At 45.7% G+C, this 22,096-nt stretch overlaps 1 protein-coding gene across 1 annotated transcript in view; it reads right to left on the bottom strand.

Moving 5' to 3' along the window:
• SYT13 (synaptotagmin 13) overlaps window positions 1-19,465 on the bottom strand; it is a 46,005-nt gene extending 26,540 nt beyond the window's left edge. The window contains exon 1 of the mRNA XM_003254467.3: window positions 19,149-19,465. Coding sequence (XP_003254515.1) covers window positions 19,149-19,331 — 183 coding nt within the window. The 5' untranslated portion in view covers window positions 19,332-19,465. The remainder of the gene's footprint in view (window positions 1-19,148) is intronic.
• Between the last annotated feature and the right edge of the window lie 2,631 nt (window positions 19,466-22,096).

A 22,096-nucleotide genomic window follows, 5' to 3' on the forward strand; every position in this document is an offset into this window, starting at 1 on the left:
CTTGTATTCATCAAGGAAGGCCAACTGCTAAACCTCAAGGCTGAACCAATAAAAGCTGATTTCTCACAGTCTGAAAAGGGCCGTTTATTTTCAAACTCAGGGTCCCAGCCTCTTCCACCTTGTGGCCTTGTTTACCTGTGCCCTGCACTGTTCAAATATAAGCTTCTTAAATCCTCATAGTAACCTTATAGGAAGCACAAATATTGTCAAGCCCGTTTTACAGACGAGGACACTGAGTCCGTAGAGCTCAGTTCTATGCCAAAAGTCTTGGCCCGCTAGGGGGCGGTAGAGGCTGCATTCAGACCCAGGCTGACTCGCCCCGGAATCCCCTGCGGAACCACCAGGCCCTGCTGCCTTCCTGCCACTTCAGCCACCGCCTCCTATTTCTAGTGAGCCTTGACCACTCCTCCACGTTTCTGTGCCCCTAAGGCGGATGCCCAGGACGCTGCCTGGTCCCACCACCCACTACGCTGCCCCTGCATGCCCATCGGTCAGGGAAACGGGACTGTCAGCACCAATTTCCATACTTTGACGTGCATCAGCTTCATTTGGGGAGTGCACAGTTCAGATTCCCAGGCCCCCCAGAGGTTTGACTTGGTGGGTTTTGGGTGGAGCCTAGGGGTGCCTCGCTTGGGAACGCCCTGATTTGGGGGAGCCCCAAACATCCAGGTAGGGTAGAGGTAGACACCCCCTCTCTCATGTTAAGCCGCTCACAGGCATGGCCTCCTGTCTCAGAGTCCGCTCAGCTCCCCCCGCAACACTGATTTGCCTGCTAGGTCTCCGTCTCCCAGGAAGCTGCCAGCACCAGGGTCCTCTACTTCTTGTCTGCTTCAAGAATTGTGAAGCCATGTGCCCTTGGGCAAATCCACAGTTATTTGTGGGAGTGGGAGAGAGGTGACACAGTTCACGCTGCAAAGGGGAAATCCACCTTCAAGAGGAGGCTTTGGCTTCCAGTCCAGGCGGCGCAGTGCTTCCTTGGCAACATTACCCTTGTACCATCTTTTGTTATCCCTTCCAACACCTCCTCTCCTGTTTGTTCCGAGTCTGTGCCCCCAATCCTTTCTCAAATCCGCCTCCCTCGTAGCTCACCTCCTCCTATTCTCCTTTTTCCTTGTGGTTGTTTTGAAATCTAAAAAAGCCCGTTTATGGTTGGCCCAGGGCACTCACTGCCTGCAGCCGGTACTTGATGTGACCAACTTGGAGATTTGTTGGTGGGTGAGCCCTGCTGGCAGCTGTCCCTCCCAACCCAGCCAGGACGAGACACAATAGGAATACCAGCCAGCCCTAACGCAAACGTTTTATCTGCTGTTTGTCATTCAACAATGATTAAACCTCCCGACAATGGCCAACTGCCCTAACAACACTGTCTGATCACTGACCTTATGGAGTGGACATTTCCAATGGGGTAGAGAGCAAGAAGCCAGGAGACCCAAAAAGCTATTTCCCTTAGGAATAAGTGCTGTCGAGACCGGGACAGATGGTAATGAGGTCGGTTGAGCGGTGGGGGGCGGGGGGGGTGCGCAGGAGTTGTTTCTACTAAGAATTTGAGGGTCAGGGAAAAGTCCCTGAGCTAAAATTTGAAGAAAAAGAAAACCCGTCATATGTAGCTTTACCATGTGTCAGATACAAGTCTGAGCATTTTACCCATTCCGTTTCATTTAAACTTCACAGCCTCATGAGGAGGTGTTATTGTCATCCCCACTTAGAGGAAGAAACTGAGGCACCAAAAGGTGAAGTCTGAAGTCACATGGTTAATAAGATGCAGAGCTGGGAATTGAACCCAGGCACATGACTGTGGAGCCCGCAGGCTTTCCAGCTTGGCCCTATCCTTCCCTTCCTGGGAAGACACAATGGTCCATTGTCATTCCCAGGTCTTGAGTAGATATAAGGAGAAGCCAGCGGGGCTGGAGGAAGGATGTCCCATCTCTACCCTCCTAGCCTAGCCATTCACTCATTCACTCCATCAATCATCATTCAACATTATTAGAGTAATAACTATGATGGAGAACAGTAAAACACCAGGCAGAGTCTGTAGAAGCAAACCAAGCTTTGCCTGGAGAAGGGGAGGGTGGTAGGAGCAGGAAGGGAAGAAGGGAGAGCTGCAGGAGGTTTCATAGAGACGCTGACGTTGGGTTGAGCGCCCCTGAAGTCTGACAGGTAGAGAAATTGGAGAGGGGCATTCCGCCAAGATGGCAGAAGGAAAGTTTGCACTGCGTCCAGAGTACAGTCGGTCGGCGGGTGCAATACAGCTAAAACCCAATGAGAGGAGGAGGATGAATGTTGCTGCAATCCCAACGTTTCTGGTGGAAACTAAATTTAAAAATAGAATTATTAAAAAAAACAAACAAAACAAACAAACAAAAAAACACAAAACTCTGTGGGACTGGAAACCGCAAGATGGCAAGATCCTACCTGGAGATTTCCTTCTTGTAGGTGGCCCCTGCATTATTTCATCAGTCACATCACAAAGCCCTTTGGCTACCATCTCTGTAAACTTCCTATGTAACAGATGCTCTGCAATGCACAACACAAACTTTATTGTATTTAATCTTCACACAACTATAGATAAGTGCCTAATATTTTCTCCATTCTATATACCCTAATATTAACAAATAAAAAATAACCTAATTATTTTTACTACAGAGGAGGAAACTGAGGCTCGGGGAGATTGAAACATATCCAAGGTCACATAGCTAATATATGAAAACATTGGGCTTCGAACCTATGTCCACCCCAAAGCCAGTGCTACTAACCTGTATACTATACTGTGTGTGGTTTCTTGGGGCTGTGTCTCTGGATAACAACCACACAGTTGAAAATGGAAAAGTTTGAATCATTGCTTTTGCTTTTCTGGCGGGTGCCAAATCATTAGGCTGGTGGCCCCATCCACTCCCTCTTTCCCCTGCCAGTGGTCTGGTTGTTTTCATGAACTGCCTGGATGTTTGAGCATCAGCTTTGGTATTGTTCTCAGTTCTGAATCTGGGTTTGACATTCTTTGTGCGGGAAATGTGTTTCATTTGTGCCCTGAACAAAGGCAATGTCAAGACCATGTTGTAATCTCATCAACACTCATAAACTGCTGTATTTTAAAAGGTCAGTAATCTGGACTTGAACACAGCCTTTTCACTCCAGCCACCCTACCCTTATTTTCCCATCTCCAGTGGCCACCACAAGGCTGTCAGCAATGTGTTTCACTTCAGAGCACGGTCTCTGTGACTCCCAAAATTTGACTTTGCTTTCCAAAATTTCCACTTCTGCCCCCTCTCCTGTCCCACTGTACTGGTTTACTAGAGGCTCACATTTTTTCTGTTAAACTGAGTCTGTGTATGGAAGGATCTCAGCTCTGCATAATTGAAAACTTCCGTCAGATAGGAACACAATTGTTTAATATTGGTTCCTTTGAATCCTTTAGACATTTTTTGCTTAGTTTCTAATTTGTGTTTCTAATTTAATGTTCTTTTCCCAAGACAGTCACTTTTGTATTAAAGGCTGAAAAGTTTGTTTATATGTCAGTTTCCTTGGCATTAAAATTAGGGTGTTCTTTCAGAGAAGCTATAGGATTACATGATTCTATGGTGCTCAGACAATTGATGAAACCATTAACTAGGGCAACTGTTATAACCATTATTGTGCCAATATATTATAAATAATAAAGTACAAAAATTTGAGTTTGTACCCATTTAAAAATTGATTAACATATATTGAAGGTTATCCTTATAATAAGACCTCTTTCATACTTTTGCATTTTGATAAGCTTTTCTTCATGGAAGAGAAAGGAAGTAAATCTACAAAACCATCAAACCCATGTGAATATCACCCATTAGAGGTGACGCAGTGTAGAAAAAAAGTGCAGGGAACCACTAATCTAAGATATCCATCCACTTATATGCAGACACTTGAAAAGCACATCAATCTCTAACCTGAAAGTTGAAAAAACAGCCGAGTTATAAAGTGCAATTTCAAAACCAAGACAGAGGCTGTTTTAACTAGATTCTCCTTATATTTTGATTTTAAGTCAAACTGCTCCATATTATATTGCTGTCAAACAGAAATCAGAACATACTTGTTGCCTGCCAATCATCTGTTCATCCACCCTACATACCATGGGAGATACATGAGTAAGTCCGTGCCCTCAGAGAGTTTACCATCCCATGGTAGAGAAGAGATATTCCATAAAGGGGAAATACGTGGTGCTTATGCTACAATTCTCCTACCTTATGCTCAAGACAGATTCGGCTAATTGATCGAAGCATTCTTTCCTGCTGAGCTCAGACACAGGGTGTTTGTTCAGCTTAGGGCTCCAGGAAGCTACTATCCATTAATAGGAATTGATATGGAAGATGAAAGACATTTGCTATTCCTGATTCAAACTTATGAAAGTATAGATAAAAATAGAAGACAGTCTTAAAAAGCCAAATACCTGGACTGTAGGCTACATAAGACCTAAGGAGGAACTCTTCATTGTTGATGTGATCAGAGAAGGCCTCCTGGACGAGGGGCTTCAATGCAGCATTCAAGGATGATTAACAATGACAGAGAGAGAGCTTCTCAAATGGGGAGGACAGCAGCAGTGTGCATCCAGAGGGGAGCATGCTTAGGACAAGGTGAGTCAGCTGGAGAGGAAGGCTGGGGTTGGAGAAATGGAGTTGGAAAGGATTGGTGAGGCCAGGTCATAAAGGGCCTTGAGTGCCAAGCAAAAAAATCTTGAATTCTATCTTATAAGTAATGGAGAAACGTTGACAGTTTATGAGTAGGAGAATGACATGAGCAAAACAGTGTTTTCAGTAAATCAAACCAGCAGGTACATACAAGAGGGGTGGACGGACGTGGAGGAAACTAGGTGAGAAAACCAGCCTGGAGACACAGAGACACAGTGAGGGTAACCTAGGTGGGGGGAAGCATGTGCTGGGGAAAGGGAGGAATCCAAGAATGAGAGCTGCCTCAAGAAAAATACACTTCAACTATAACTTCTCAGGCTTCCCTTTCCAAAAAAGACACATGCACATGTATGTTTCTTGCAGCACTCTTCACAATAGCAAAGACTTGGAATCAACCCAAATGCCCATGAATGATAGACTGAATAAAGAATATGTGGCACATATGCACCATGGAATACTAGGCAGCCATAAAAAAGGAATGAGATCATGTCCTTTGCAGGGACATGGATGAAGCTGGGAACCATCATTCTCAGCAAACTAACACAAGAACAGAAAACCAAACACTGCATGTTCTCACCCATAAGTGGAAGTTGAACAATGAGAACACATGGACACAGGGAGGGGAACATCACACACTGGGTCCTGTCGGGGGTGGGGTGGTTGGGGAGGGATAGCATTGGGACAAATATCTAATATAGGTGATGAGTTGATGGGTGCAGCAAACCACTGTGGCATGTGTATACCTATGTAACAAACCTGCATGTCCTGCACATGTATCCCAGAACTTAAAATATAACAAAAAAGAAAGAAAGAAAGAAAAAAGCAGAACCCCTGTGTGTCACTGGATGTCTGCAGTCTCTGCCATGTTTGGGAGACAAATTGATTCTTCTGTGTGAATTTCATGACTAGTCAGGAAGCGGATTTCAAGGGATGGCCATTAAGGTGCTGCTTCTAACATTCTTCCACCAGCTGACATTTTGGCAGATTCAAAGCCAGTCAGTATCATCCATAGATCTAGCGGTTCCTTCTTTTAAATGAGATGCAAACCTAATAGATTTCCTTCTGTGTTATATGGGCTGACAATCAAACAGTCTACAAAATGTCCCAAAATATGATTTGATCATGGAAGGTCAGTGATATCAGAGTCCCTGGCTCCAAATTACTATAAATGAGAACTATTTTTCCTCAGCTCACTCCAAGCTTTTTGAAATGAGAATAACAGCCCCAAAGCTTCCTACCTGCAGGTGTGTCTATTTGGCAAGCAGATATTAAAGGCTTCAGGACGCACAAAGCATCAGGCTAGATGCTGAATCAAATGGGAAAATGAAAGTGGCTTCTAAACAATAGAACCTTGTGCAAATAGAGGGTGTTATCGCTGTTGGTCCTGAGTTTTGCCAATTTCATTGGCACACTTCCTCTGACTCACAGACTCTTCCTTTATTATTATTAATCATTATGGTTGGTAATAATAGCTAACATGGTTTGAATATGCTATCAATAAGGGTTTTTGCAGGAACAGATGGCACGTTATAACTGGGTAATTGAGGAGAGTTTCATAAAGCAGATATTTACAAATGTATGGAAGGTTAAGGAAAGCAACAAGGAATGGCGAGTATGCAGGGGCTGGGAGAGCTGGGCACCATTACCATCCCTAGGCCTGAAGGGGCAAGAAGCAGGAGAGGTCACTGGAAACAGGACAGGGTGCTGAAGGGAGACAGTGGCCTGGCAGGATCTGAGCCCTTCAGCTGAGGATGTAGCCAGCCCCCAAGCACCTAGCAGGGAGGGAGCAGGGGTGATGAAGGCCCCTCACACTCCTCTTGTCCTCAGATCTCCTTTGGGCCAACTCCACCTGATGCTAAAAGGCAGAGGAGTTGGTCAATGCAGCTGATAGGTGGAGGCCTTCTGGGGCCATAGTATGGAGGGGGAGAAAATGGGGATAGCCTTGGAGCAGGGGGTGGGGAATAAGTAGGTTTGGGGTTGAGAGGGGAGCATTCAGGGGGTTCTGGAGGCACAAGGAGATGACTTCTAGCACTTAACTACGTTCTGTGTATAACTGTGTGATGAACATCTCTCCCTCTAGAATATTAACTGCATGAGGTCAGGGATGGGTTCTGCCTTGTCACTGCACTGTCCCGAGGACTAACTCAGTGCCTTGCACATAGCAGGTATGCAAGACATGTTTATTGAATGAATAATCATCCTAGAAGTGGAAAGTCCATGTTCCCCTTTTCATTCTAACAGACACATTTCATTTATCACATCTGGAATATTCTTAATGATTTTTTTCTTTCCCGCATGGTGAATAGACAAGTCATTGCTTTGGTAAAGGATAAATAAGAAAATAATTCACTGATTCTTAAAAATATCCTTTGAGCAACGGCAGGTGCTGAATCCATTGGGTGCTTTCATATGTGTCATATTCATTCTTCCATATGACCTTAGAGAACCTTGTAGAATCCCCGTTTCATGAATGAGGAAAGTGGGATTCAGAATGGCCATGGTGATTTGGCTAGGAAATGGTGGAGTCTGAATTCAAATTCAGGTTTTTGAGTCTCATTTGATTCCCATTTTAGCTCAGCATCTTGATTATAAAAATGAACATTTTCATTCTGAGTTAATTTTTTCTTTCGAGTGGTCTCAAAGATTGTTACCTAAAATTAATTCCAGTGGGCACCCACAATCAAATGCAAGGCTACAACGTGGTGGGATTAGGCTAGGCACCTACTCTCGCGTTCATTCCTTTCTGTTCTTTGTCTCTACATGTTTTGTATGGAGCTATGTGCAAAGGGTGATAGTCATGTTGCCACTTAAAGAATCTGCTCCATTTGTTAGTAAGAGACGAGATCATTAGATGACGCACTTGCAAAGAATGTGCAAAGAAGCCCTCCAAATCATGCGAATATTTTCTCTTCATGTCACATCACTGCCTTCACTGTATTCCTCTCTGATAGCTTCCCCTTTCCTCTATGTGAAGTGACTGTGCTGGAAACGAAAGTGTATTTTAAGATGCTTGGCGATATGCTCTGAGAAGCAGAGTGCAGGGGGCATTCAGAAATGCAGAATAAGCTTAAAGCTAACAGAAGATATTCTACAGTTGCAGCTGTTTCAATCAACTCTTCTAGTTGCCCTACCAAACTGCTTTTACCCAACCTTATCTGCATCTTCAAACACCATCTTTTCCAAAACATCCTTCTTAATTCTATGTGAAAAGCAAAGTCTTTGCAATCCTGCCTCAATAAACCTACAGCCTTTACATCATGCTGTTCTTACCAGCGAGTTCAACCTGTGTGGTTTATAATGCTCTTCCAAATAAAACATCTCCCTGGGTATTACCTTACTGGCCTTGCAGCTGAAGATTTAAAAACCTCTCTCTAACGTTAGCCAAATGAACAGAGACCTGAAAGGAGAGAAACCTATAAAAAGTGAAGTTGCCACATGCTTCCTGCTGGTCTTGATTTCTTGATATATCACTAAAGGCAAGCACAGAGATACTTCGGTGAACTCAGCACCCTCCCCTGCTTCTCTGTGCCTGTGGTTTTTATTTTGGCTACAAGAGGAGGTGGCAGCCCTGCCACCTCATTTTTCTACCCATCCATTCATCAATGTTTTCAGTCATTCAACATGTCTCCTCGCGTCTCTTTGCTATGTGCTAACTCCTGCTTAACTTTCTATGAGAGAAAAAGCATGTCTTGGACTTAATGAGTGGAGGTGGGGGTAGGGAGAGGAATCAATGAAATATGTCGAAATACTCTAGGGTCTATGACAGATGGACTGACTCAATTTCGCAGAATTCTCACAGGACCTCTCTCCCCTTTATGCTTGTTTTCATTCATATTCATATATGCAACTCCCCCCCCATTATTTGACTCTGTTCTGTTCCTGAAAACATGCTGATTAGCAGATTTCAGAAAGCAGGCACTGGTACTCCATTATTTTAATGGGAAAAATTATAATGCATTCCAGGTCCACCCCAAAACCACAATCAACTTCCCCAAATATCACTGTAACATTATAAGCAGTGTGTAAAAATCTCCCAGGACTTTTCTATAACATAAGGCAATTAAAGCACCCTTTATGTAATGAATTGGGACTTATTGAACTCCTCCTGAAGGTTCGTTGTGTGGGCAGCAACTAACTCTGGAGAGGGACAAGGCTCCTCCAGGCATCGCACTGGCCTGACAGTGTTGATACATAAGGAAATATTGAAAGACCCTAAATACTGCCTAATTAGATGAGGTTTGCAGGGCCCAGGTATTGGGGGGAGTTTGAGTGGGACCCATGAGGGGCTAAAGCTTGGGGGGACAGAATGGGAAAGATGACAATAATAACATATTTCACAGACAGAGCAGCAGGTGCAAACTTGCTGGAAGAACAGGGCAGCCAGGACTACTGCACACACACTCCACTCCTCTCACGAGACTCATGAACAATGAAATGTTTTTACAGGTTGCCCATGTGGACTCATTTTAATGGTTGCTCAATTCAGACAGCAAATATTTGTTAAAAACTCGCCAGCTACTGTGGTTTTTGGATATATACCCAAAGGAGTGTAAATCATTCTTCTATAAAGACACATGCTCATGTATGTTTATTGCAGCACTGTTCACAATAGCAAGGACTTGGAACCAACCCAAATGCCCAGCAATGATAGACTGAATAAAGAATATGTGGCACATATACACCGTGGAATACTATGCAGCCATAAAAAAGGATGACTTCATGTCCTCTGTAGGGACATGGATGAAGCTGGAAACCATCATTCTCAGCAAACTAACACAGGAACAGAAAACCGAACACCACATGTTCTCACTCATAAGTGGGAGTTGAACAATGAGAACACATGGACACAGAGAGAGGAACATCACACATGGGGGCCTGTCGGTGGGTGGGGGGACTAGGGGAGGGATAGCATTAGGAGAAATACCCAATGTAGATGACGGGTTGATGAGTGCAGCAAACCATCATGGCACATGTATATCTATGTAACAAACCTGCACATTCTGCACATGTATCCCAGAACTTATAATAAAATTTAAAAAAAAAAAAACTTGGCTATTGATGAATATTTTAAAAGTGAGAATTTGGGTTTTTTTTTTTTAAGATATTAAAAGCTCAGAAAATACCACAAAGAGATACTACTTTGCACCCACTAGGATGACTTTTTAAAAAAAATAAAATAAAATAAATAAAAATGAAAATACCAACTGCTAGCAAGGAGGTGGAGAAATGGGAACTGTCATACATTGCTGGTGGAGATTAAAATGGTGCAGTTGTTGTGGAAAGCAGTTTAGCGGTTCCTCAAAATGTTAAACATAGAATTACCATATGACTCAGCAATCTCACTCCTAGATAGCTACTTGAAAGAATCGAAAACAGGTACTCAAATATTTCTACAGGAATGTACTTAGCAGTGCTATTCACAATGGCCAAAAGGTAGAACCAATCCAAATGTCCATCAATGGGTGAATGGATAAACAAAATGACATTTACCCATACAATGGAATATTTTTCAGCCATAAAAAATAAAGTACTGATACATGCTATGATGTGGATGAACCTTGAAAACATGATGCTAAGTGAAAGAAGCCAGTCACAAAAGACCACATATCATATGATTTTATTTATACGCAGTGTCCAGAATAGGCAAATCCATAAAGACAGGAAACAGATTGGAGGAGGGAGGAATAGTGAGTATTTAATGGATGAGGGGTTTTCTGAGGTGGGGCAAATGTTTTAGAACTAGGTGAAGGTAGTGGCTGCACAACAATGTGAATGTACTAAATGGCATTGATCCTACACTTCAAAGTGATTAATGTCGTGTGAATTTCACCTGAATAAAAAAAGCTTTGAAAATAATGGTAATCTTCACCTTGTCAGTACGTAGCTCAATACCCCTCCTGGAGACATTAATAAATGTTTGATTTATGCATGCATGAATGAATGCATGAATAAATAAATCTGTCCATGGTCTACAATGCCCGGCTCATCCAGGCCCCTGCCTATTTCCCCAGCCTCATTGTTCACCAGGATCTCCCTTGCCCTCTACTCTTCAGCCACACTGGCTTTTCCCCAGGCCCTCATAAATGTTAGGCTTCCTCCTGCCACAGGACCTTTGCACAGGCTCGTTTCTCTGTGTGGAGCCCCCAACATCCTTCCCTTCTGCCCTGGTTAAGATCTTCTCCAACTCTAGCTCTCAGTTTGGCCATCACTCTTTAGGAAAGCTTTCATCTTGTAAGATGCTCTTGTAAAAGCTCTTCATCTTACACTTACAAAGCACCAGAACCTTCTGTTCAGGTTACCTACCACCAGCACACATTTTCATTTATTTGCCCTCTTCTTCTGTAAACTCTGGTTTGCCCCATTATACCGTAAGTTTTGTGAGGGCTGAAGATGGGTCACTGTGTCACTGGGAAGAGGGTAGTTATCACTGTATCCTCACTTCCTAGCACAGTACCTGGCACACAGTTGTTCAATAAACACAACCAAGGGAGAAAAAGAGGGAGGAACACAACTTTTTCACCTATTTTCCTATATAACTCTATTAGTTCCATTATTTCTTATCAAATTAGTTATAGGGGGCCCTTTGTGTGCACGTGTGTTGATTCTGATACATACGTATAGAATCTCTTAGTTCTTAAAACTTGCTTCTATGAAGCTATTCTCCTCCATCCTCAAAGCAGACTTTCCCATTGTTTCTTAGCAAGAAATAAGCCCTGAGAGTACTGAATACAGTAAGAAGAAGGTGGAAGCGGGAGGTGAACTGCTGCTGGTTATTGGGAGATTGTAGGTCAGTGTGGACAACAAAGGGACTGTCTCCACATATTCAGATTGCTCTCGTAGGTCTTTGATCCTGGAGTGGTTGTGTTGTATTTTTTCTCCTCTTTGTCTTCTGGGTCTGATGCTTCCCTCTCCTGCTGGTCTCTTCTCTTCCTTCTACCTTTGCTTGGGCCCCCTCTGGTTTGTCTTTCAGGTGTTTCCTTCATCATGATCCAATGGCCTCTCTATGCCTCCTCCTGTGCCCCAGGTACCTCCTCACAACTTGGCTAGTATCTGAAAATCTGGAAAGGATGCAGCACTGTTTTCTGCTGGAATTAACAAAAGGTGCTAGTGAATCGTCAATTCCATGAAGAGAAGAGCCATGTATCTGAATTATCTACAAACTGTACCCAAAGAAGGAACTAGGAGAGGAAGGGAGATGTGACAGGTCAGATCTGTCACTGGAAAAAAGACTGAGGGACACAGGCTTAGGGGTCCACAAGTGAGCGCTTGTATTTCCAGCCGGGTATGTGCTCATCTCCCTGAAAGAATCTATGCTAATTTCTTGATGAAAAATTCATACTGTCTTCCACGTTGCTAAGCAACCAGACCAAACATGTTTACTGTGTAAAATCTCTGTGGAGGGACCCGGGCTGCACCCAATGCCTGAAGTGTGATGGCGGCAGCAAAGCAATCAAAAGCATTGGGAAAGGTTTCTGAAGTTGGCCTGCAAAGATGTGTATTTATAGACACTTTTATGCCATATCTGGGGAAACACAATGGCTCAAATAAAATTTTGACTACTTTTTTTCTGCTAATCTCCAACCTCGTTGTCAAAAGTGTGGGCTCTGAAGCCACATTTTGTAAATTTGATTCCCAGCTCTCCCACTGAATATGTTACTTAAGCTTTCTGTGTTTTACTTTTCTTCTGTAAAATGAAAAATAATAATTATGCATATTTCATAGGGTTATTGTGATAATTAAAATTAATATGGTTATGGCCAGGTGCAGTGGATCACACCTGTAATTCTAGCACTTTGGGAGGCCAAGTCTGGAGGATGGCCTGAGCCCAAGAGTGCAAGACCAGCCTGGGCAACATAGTGAGACCCTCTCTCTATAAAAAATAAATTTAAAAGAAATTAGCCAGGTACGGTGGCACATGACTGTATTCCCAGCTACTTGGGAGGCTGAGGTGGGAGGATCACTTGAGTCCAGAAGATCGAGGCAGCAGTGAGCCATGACCATGCCACTGCACTCCAGCCTGGGTGGCAAAGTGAGACTCTGTCTCAGAAAACATTTTAATATGGTTAAAATGCTTAGAACAGTGACTGGCACATATAAAGAACTTAATAAGTGTTAGCTATTCTATCACTGTTATTTATTACTCTATGGAAATACTTTTTTGGGGTGCTGGTGGTTTATATGAATGGGTGAGTTCACCAGGCGAGAGATCAGCTAATAGTAAGCCAGAAAATGAGTCCTGTAAAAGTCTGAGAATCCATGGACGTCAGACCTTACAGCCTTCCAGAGTTGAATCAGTTCCAGGAGTGGGGTTAGCAATTCTTGGGGTGTCCTATCATCATTAAGGTACAGGGGAGAGTTCAGGACAAAAAAACAACCCGCACTGGAGAAAATTCTACTTTAGGCTGAAGGCGGAAGTAATACCCCCAACCCTGGGTTTCCCATGGCACCCTGTGCTTCCCTGATCATGGCAATTGCTTGTTTTATTGTCTGTCTCCCCATTTATCAAGAAAAGCATATGTCTGTCTTTCCATTGCCATATCCCAAGGCCTAGCACGTGCTTATTAATCTTTGATGAATGAACTATTTAACTAATGAAATGCAGCATCTGTCCATCCTCACTCTTACATGTGTGAATTAAAACAACCAATCAGAGAAGGCGTTGCTCTAGAGGACTAAGGAAGAGGAGAAGAGGTAAGAGGCCTAAAAGGACCACACTGATGGTCTTAAGGTCCCAATCCCCAGGGGGAATCCTTTATGCAGCACACAAGAGGTGGCCATGGGAGAAACAGCAGAAAGCAAACAGGGCCAAAGAAGCAGTTTATTTAAAAAGTCATAAAAAGGAGGCTCATGTCTCTTGAACATGGCCCCAAAGTCCTCCTGGCAATAAAAATACTGGCCTGGTACTCAATTAATGTTCACAAACATGTCACAATATGACACTTTTTAATAAAAACCTTACTGATGTATAACTGCAGACAGAAAAGTACATAAATCATAAATGTAGAGCTGGATGCATCTTCACAAAGTAAACACACCTCTGTAACCAGCACCCACATCAAGAGGCAGAGCAAGAACAAAGCCCAGAAGTTCTCCTACCTGCTGCAGTCATTTCCTGTCCCCCAGGGTAACACCATCAATAAACTGTGCTGGCTTCAATCCTGTGTCAATGGAGTCCTAACAGTATGCACTCCTTTGTGTCTTCCATCTCTTATTCAGTGTTAGGTTGCAAGATAATGATTTAATTCAAAATACTGCCATGTGCTCAGCATCATACCAGACATTGTCAAGAATACAAGGAAAATGGAGGAAAAAATTCTCTGATCTTAAGGAGAAGACTCCACTACACATATATTGTTTGATAGAAATTCAGGCCAGGAGGGCTGGCTCACGCCTGTAATCCTAGCATTTTGAGAGGCCGAGATGGGCGGATCACCTGAGGTCAGGAATTTGAGACCAGCCTGGTCAACATGGTGAAACCCCATCTCTACTAAAAATACAAAAGATTAGCCGGGCATGGTGGTACATGCCTGTAATCCCAGCTACTTGGGAGGCTGAGGCAAGAGAATTGCTTGAGCCCAGGAGGCAGAGGTTGCAGTGAGCCGAGATTGCACCATTGTACTCCATTCTGGACGACAGAGCAAGACTCTGTCTCAAAAAAAAAAAGAAAGAAAGAAAGAAAGAAATTCAGCACTTATTTATATTATTTTGTAAAACCTTAGAACTAATCTACTAGGGTTCCGCTGAAAGCCACTTCAGTGATCCTGACTCTGCTGGAAAGAGGATGGGATTATAGAGTTTGGTCACATGTGACAGTGGGTGGCTGGGGATATAGACAGAAGGGGCCTGGGGGCCAGACGCAGTGGCTCACACCTGTAACCCCAGCACTTTGGGAGGCCGAGGTGGGCAGATTACATGAGCTCAGGAATTTGAGACCAGCCTAGCCAACATGGCAAAGCCTTGCCTCTGCCAAAAATACAAAAAAATTGCTAGGCGTTGTGGTGCACACCTATAATCTCAGCAACTCAGGAGGCTGAGGCAGGAGAATCACTTGAGCCCAGGAGAGGTGGTTGCGGTGAGCTGAGATCATGCCACTGTACTCCAGCCTGGGCAACAGAGTGAGACTCTGTCTCAAAAAAAAAAAAAAAAAAAAAAAATAGGTGTGGGAACTCCTGCTGAGGGCCAAGCAATTTCAATAAAGCCTTTGGCCATGTGTTAGCTTCAAAGGGACAGTACTGCGGTCACCCAGGGAACCTCTCTGGCATTTGAAAAGATTCATTTAAGTGCACAGCAAGGTAGACACCGTGTTGGGAGAAAACTAGGCCATGAAAAGGAAGGCTTTCTGAAAACAGGACGCGGGTGCCTGCCAAGTGGTAGGGGTACAGGACTGAGCCATGGGGCAACAGGAAAAGAGCAGTTCTCCTTTCTTACTCCCAATTCTTTAGGTTGGGCGAAAGGAGGACTTTCTATGAAAGGACCCAGAAGTGGGCTGAGTGGCAGCCTGTGCGGACAAGGGTGATGAGGAAATTCAGAGGCAGGAACCCATGGGTCTGGCCGCCGCTCACTAATAGATTCAGAAGTAATGGTGAAGGAGAAACCATCATTCTCGCTTTGCCTCCCTGGCTCTTTCTCCTTGCTCGAGCTGCCAGGTCACTGCCTAATGATCAAGCTTCTAGAGGTAGGCTGATGACAGAGAGGTCCCAGGTGACCTGCCAGGCCAGGAGTGGGCAGCATAGTAAAACTGAATTCCTTGCATGCCTGGAAGGGCTGCACATGAGTGAGAGTGAGGCACTGCCTAAGAAGGCAGGATAAAGGGTCCAGAGTGTATATTTCAGAAAAGCAAAGAACTGTGACTTGAAAACAGCTGGAAGCATGAGAGGTAATGAATGGCCGAGGGCCGTCTAGGGACACTTCCTCTGAATTGTTGGAAAAAGCAGAAAATAAAAGACACAGGGATGCAAAGTACTGTCTAATAAAAACAAATTGTGAAGTAGCTATATGTTTGCTTCTTTATTAATTCATTAAATAACAGAGTCTAGCAGGAGATTTAATAAGTACCATAATTTAGAATGAGAGATGAGCGTAAATCTAATGTGAACCATCTGCAACAGCTGTAATGTGCTACCAAGCTATCTGTGATTTCCCTTGGGGACAAAGTCACAGGTATGGATGATACACTATGGTTTTTGTTGCTATTCCTACTTACAGAAAATACTGCTTCAGTTAGAGGTAAGTGAAAATAATGATGTCATTTTTTTTCCTATCCAAGACCACGAACCTTTTAATGCTATCTACAGACCCTTTGGTGGGAGGTTTGTGGACCCAGATTAAGAACCCCTGGGGGCCAAGCACAGTGTTCATGCCTGTAACCCTAAGAGTTTGAGAGGCTGAGGCAGGCAAATTGCTTGAACCCGGGAGTTTGAGACAAACCTAGGCAACATGGTGGGCCTTGTCTCTACAAAACATACAAAAAAATTAGCCAGGCATGGTGGCACGTGCCTGTATTCCCAGCTACATGGGAGGCTGAGGTGGGAGGATCACCTGAGCCCAGGAAGTCGAGACTTCAGTGAGCCGTGATCACACCACTGCACTCCAGCCTGGGTGATGGAGTCAGACCCTATGTAAAAAATAAACAAAACCCCTGGGAAAACTCCACATTTCTTTTCAAAATCACTACAAACTTCAACTTCATCCAGCCATTCAGGGTCAGAAATCAGATTTCTAGGAATAGCCTCCAAACCCAAAGAATTTTTTCAGCAGCCACAACTAGTGAGTTACAGAGACACTGGCTATTAGGCCTTGGACACCTCTGTTGGGATTACAGTCATCTAGACCCCTATTTTCCAGCCCCCATACCTTCTTTCCTCAAGGAACATCCTCAGAGAGCTTCCCTGGCTCTTGCCCTACTTGTCAATAGGTGCCATGTACATCACCCTCCTGTCTTCTGCCACCGCTAATGGTTGCCACCTTCTTCCCTTGCTTTGAAATGTCAATTGGTTGCCTTTTCTCTGTTTACTTCATCTGGGCCAGTGGCTGAATGAATCTGAGAACAACGGCAACCAAGCCATTGTGAGATCTCAGCTTCAACACATTCACACCCATAGATTCAGCCCCAAGTTGCCCACATCTTTGTCACTGAAGGAACCAGGTAAGGGAATGTGGATGGGCAGGTATCATGTATCAACAAATATTTATTGTGCCCCTATTGAGCTTGCACTCGGTTACAAAGACATGGTGCATGCACCCATATTTGAAGATGATAATCCCCATTGGATGGCCCCTGAGATGACTTTATTCATCTACAATTCCTTATTGGATGCCTACTACTTTCCAGGCACTGAGTGGGTGCTGGGAATAAATATTACACCAGTAAGTGAATATGAAAAGTTGCATCCTCATGTAAAGAGTGCCATAAAAGGATGTGTTAGAAACAATATGGGAAAGAGTAACAGGAAGAGGGTGTTTTGTTTGATGTGTCAGTAGGCAAAATCCTCCCTGAGACTTTAAATGGAAAAAGACCTGAAGGATGACAAGGAGCCATTTGTATGAAAGGCCAGAGAAAAATGAAGGGGCAGAAAAGGGCTTGGTGTTTTAAAAGAATGATCGTAAATCCAGGGAGGCCAAGACTGCTGATGAAGAAAGAAACTGGCATGAGCTTGGCTGGAGAGGCATGCACCTTCCATTGTTAAAGCAGGTGAGTGGGTGGAGATGAGTGGCTAATAGCACGGCCTCCAGAATCAGACAAGCTCAGCTAGAGTCTGGCTCTAAAACTTCTCTAGCTGTGCAGCTCTAGGCAAGTCAGTTACCTTCTCTAAGCCTCAGTTTCCTCATCTTTAAGTTGGGATCATTCTATGGCTCCCTCACTGCGTCGAGAAACACATTAATTAGTGCACTCTGAACAGTGCGCCTGGCACACAGTGTATGCTATGTCATGGTTTGCTGTGACCTCTTCCAAGCTCAGTGAGAAGTTGTGGAGGATTTGAAGCAGGGGAGAGACACAACCTGGTTTTTCTTTAACAGATGATCAGCCATTCTGTGGGCTACTGGTCATCAATAAGACAAAGTGTTGGAAGAGACCCTAGAGGTCATTTACACCAACTACTATCCCAGTGGTTCTCTCTAGAAAGGGAAGGGGGCGGTGCCTGGAGAGACATCACTGAAAGGCAGAAGAGTGGCTGTTCCTCAAGTGTGTTGGGCAGGAAAGAAGGTTGAGAGGCGGCCGACCACGACTTGTGGAGAAGGACTCCCAACCCCTGGCCAGTGGAAAGTCCACTATTCCCCTTTTCCAGATCGTCCCAAGTCCCACATTCTGCTGTGCAGCCGGCTCCTATTTAGCCACTGTCAATGTCACTGTCCTTGGATTATAAGTGCCTCAAGGACAACAGCCATTTCCTTTCCACTCTCACTGTGCAGTGACTGACACAGACCCCACACCACTGGGTCCTCTGAGCTTTCGAATTATTGATTGGAAAAAGGAAGATGGAGTCACAGCATTTTAGTGCCACTCCCGGAACCATACAGTCTATAAGGGATCTAGAGGGCCTTTATGAGGTCCTTTAAGTCATGGCCCTGCCCCAGGGCCATCCTTCCTTAAATCACTCTAGCAAGACTCTTTGCCTCCTGGTTCTCCAGAGAACATTCTGCACTCTGTACTTTGGAAGTGCATCCTGGAGGTCACAGCCTATGCAGGGAAATCCTTCCAAACTGCTTCCCCAGACCCCTTCTGCTACTCTTTACAATGGGAGCACGGGCTATTTCCTGCACGAAAGGGCTCCGGCCATGAGCAAATGCATGGGATAAAAGCCCTCCTGTCTCCAGGGACATCTGCAGAGACATCTTGGGGAAGGCCATACCAACCCCCTCTGACTGGCTGGAGCTCAGAGCTGCTAGGGGTTGGGGAAGAGTCCTTCAGGCGCCTCCGGGATTCAGCTCTCTAGACCCCGCTAGCTTCCCAGCTCCTGCGGGACCGCGGCCACCTCCCCGCTGGCTTTCCAGGCATTACCTCTTCTCAGCTCTGGCAGGGCTTGCCCTACCCTGGCTCCACAACCACCACCCACCTCCCTCTCACAGACCCCAGTCCTTTTCCCAATTGTGCAAACTCCTCATTCTCCGCTTCCTCTCAGGGACTTCCCTAACCCTGGCGATTCCCCTCCCAGCCTCCCTCTTCTCTTACCTTTCCCAGCCCTAATTCTTATCCAGGTCCCCTTTCCTGTCCCCTCCCTTTAGGTCTCGCTGCTGGCCCCCATTCTTCTCTTAGTCCCCACAAGCTCGCCGCTCCCTAATTCTGCTTCACGTCTCCCCCATCCCCCAGGCTCCCCCATCCCCCCACCTTTTTGACTACTTGACCTGTCCTCCAGCGCTTCTGCTGTCCCCTCTCCCCGCCAAGCTTTGTCGCGCAAAGATCCACGACAGCCTCCCACCCCATTTCCCCCTCTGCAGCTGCCCGGCGACCCCGCCTTGCCCGGGGAAGGCCAGCGCGCCGCCCCCGCTCACCTGTTGTGCAGACCCCAGCAAGCTGGGCTTCGCCTTCTCCGGGTCGGGGTCCTGGTCCCGCGGCAGCAGCCCCTTCTTGGGGTGCATGTGCCGACATAGGCAGGTGACCCCGCACAACGCGAGGATGCTGGTGGCCGTGCCCAGCGTGGCGCCCAGCGCGATCACAGGCACCGACAGCACCATGGTGCCCGCTCCCCGCGCGGGGCTGGGTCCCCCAGCTGCTCACCTTCCCCGGGCCGGGCCCGCCTCCAGGCAGCTCCCGGGATCCAGGCGAGCCAGCAGCTCTCCCGCCGCCAGAGGGGCGGGGACGGAGGGAGGGAGGACGGCTGCGAGGACGTCAGAGGCTGGACCCGCAGCCACGTCAACCGGCACCCCGCTCCCCGCCAACACGTGACCGGACCCCCACCCCAACAGGAGCCGGAGCCTCCCAGGTGGAAGGAGCCCTGGGGTTGTTCCAGGCCATTCTTAATGCTTTATGTACAACAGGGGGCAACTGGGCCCAAGAAGTGCTGGAGCTTGCGGAGGTCACACTGTGTTAGAGGACAAACCTGGGCTCCAACCAGAGCTGCGACTCTAGGAGTCACTTTCCCAGACTACTAGCTCCTTGCTCACCCTTCTTCTACCCCAGCAGCTGGCCAAGCTGGCTGTAAAATTGGGTCTTCCGGGAGCTTTTTCAAACACAAAGCTGGAGGTTTCCCAGCTCCCCAACCTGGGAGATGGTTCTTACAGGGAACAGGAACAGGCCACACGTAGAGGGAACAGATGGGATGTTTGGGTTGAGGCTGTACCTGTGTCCTGCTGAAGATGGACAATACAGCTGCATCCCCTTAGGGTTGCCCAAGAATTCACCTTTATTACCTATCAGCAGGTATTCTCACCTTTATATATAGATGAGGAAGCCGAGGCTCAGAAGAGAGGTGCACAGGTAGAAAAATCATCACCCTGAACCCAAGCTTATGTTTGCAGATTCCAAGTCCACACTCAGACGGACTTGTCTTAGGAGGGTAAAGAAGATAAAATGCAGCAGCTAGGAGTACACACTTGATTCAGAGAGGGTGAGCATAAAACTATGCTTAGAACAAGGGGAAATTAGAATTCCAGGCATGAGAACTGTCTTAGCTCAAGAAAACAGTGGCTTTTTAGTGTTCTTCATTATATGTAGTGTTGAATTTAATTCAGCAGATATTTGCTGTGGGTTGGCTGTGCTCTAGGTGTGCTGGGCATGTGTGAAAAGGGGTGTAGGTGATTTCATCCACAACAGAGCTTTCACATGTCTATGAGCCAATGTCTCCTAAATCCATAGCCTCTCCAGCCAGACCTTTTCTTCTGAGCCGTAGCTGTGACCACCACCTGGGAACCCACCCGTCCTCCAGTTTTTCAGCTATCTACACTTGCATAAAAACCCACCCATGACTTACTGGCTTAGACCAGTTGTTTTGTTACTTGTCATGATTTCATGGGTTGGCTGGGCTCAGTTGGGTGGTTTTCCTGCTCAACATGTTGTCCTCTGGGACTGCAGTCATCTAAGGGTTCAGCTGGGCCGGAACATCAGCTCTCCAGACACCATTGCAGATGGTGCAATGGTGAACTCACGTGGTGAGCAGTAGGTGCTGGCTGCCACTGGGATCACAGTGGGGCTGTCAACTGGTGCATTTTGGTTCTCCTCTGTGCCACCTCTCCATGGTGCTGGAGCTCACAGCATGCTGGCTGGGTTCTAAGAGGAATGAAGCAGAAGCTGCCAGTTGTCTTAAGGCCTGGTTCAGAAATTCTAGAACACTAACTAATTGATCAAAACAATAGTCTCCCTCTAGTTCTTTCCTTCAGTGACATCAAAAGGGAGGTGTCCGAAATACAAAGCTGATCATGTCACTCACATGAGTAACAGCTCTCAAAGGTTCTCCAAGAATAAATCCAAGAGACTCAACCTTTATCCAAATCCCTCTGTGATGTGGTCCCTGCTAAGCCTTCCAGACTCCTCTCTACACACTTCCCAATGTGCCCCTGAGCCTCAGCCACCCCATGGACTTGGGATTCCTTCAACAAGCTAACATCTTTAGAGTCTCCATGTTATCACCCATGGGTGCATATAGCAGGCACTCAGTAACTGTGGAATAATTCATACGATCATCTTATGCAAAATTTCCAGTGTTTTGAAGGAATCCTGTTTGTGATATGAGCTCCATTTTAGTAAATTGACTTTTCCACAAGTATTTATTGTGTGCCTGCTGTATGCTAGGCACATTTTTCTACTGATCCCCATTTGCTGCAAACTGTAGAGCTGAAGCACTGCGGTCCGTGGTGATAGTCTTAGCAATCTCTCACATAAGAGCTGCCCTGGGAGGTTTTCTTGGCTCCGGGGCCTGGCAATGCAAGATGTTTTGTGGAAATAGAGGTTTAATTAATGCTGTCAGCTCCAGGTCTCCCATGCTCAAACAGCTGCCCTGGGAGACCATCAATGCCACTACTTATAACAGGAGCTGGGGTGGGGTTAAAGGGGAAGGATGAAGAACACTTAATATCAGAAAATATCTGATGGGGATCAGACACCTGTCACGTGATCCATTGTTACTATGGTTACTGGGATGACAGCAGCTGCAGTGGCCTTCATTTATAACAGGAAGAGGGACCCCAGCCCAAGAAGAACTTGCCTTGTGCCTCTTTCACACACAGTGAACCTATGGCAGAGCTAGGAATAGACCCCAGGGGATTTGAAGTCCAGTTGAGTGATCAGGACTCTGGGCTACCTTTGCTATCCAACCAGTCACCCTCACACATCTCATCAAAGATACGATGTTTGCTTCTTGGCTACTGATATACAGACAGTGGCCTTTAATGACAACCCACAGAAAAGAGGCATTGCTAGGTTCCTTTGAAAAATGAGAGTATGCCTATTGGGAAAGGCAGTTAACTGAGTCAGCCGAGTGGATCAGTTAGGACAGTCTGAGGCT

The sequence above is a fragment of the Nomascus leucogenys genome, chromosome 15 (assembly GCF_006542625.1).
Source record: "Nomascus leucogenys isolate Asia chromosome 15, Asia_NLE_v1, whole genome shotgun sequence".
Taxonomy (NCBI): Eukaryota; Metazoa; Chordata; class Mammalia; order Primates; family Hylobatidae; genus Nomascus; species Nomascus leucogenys.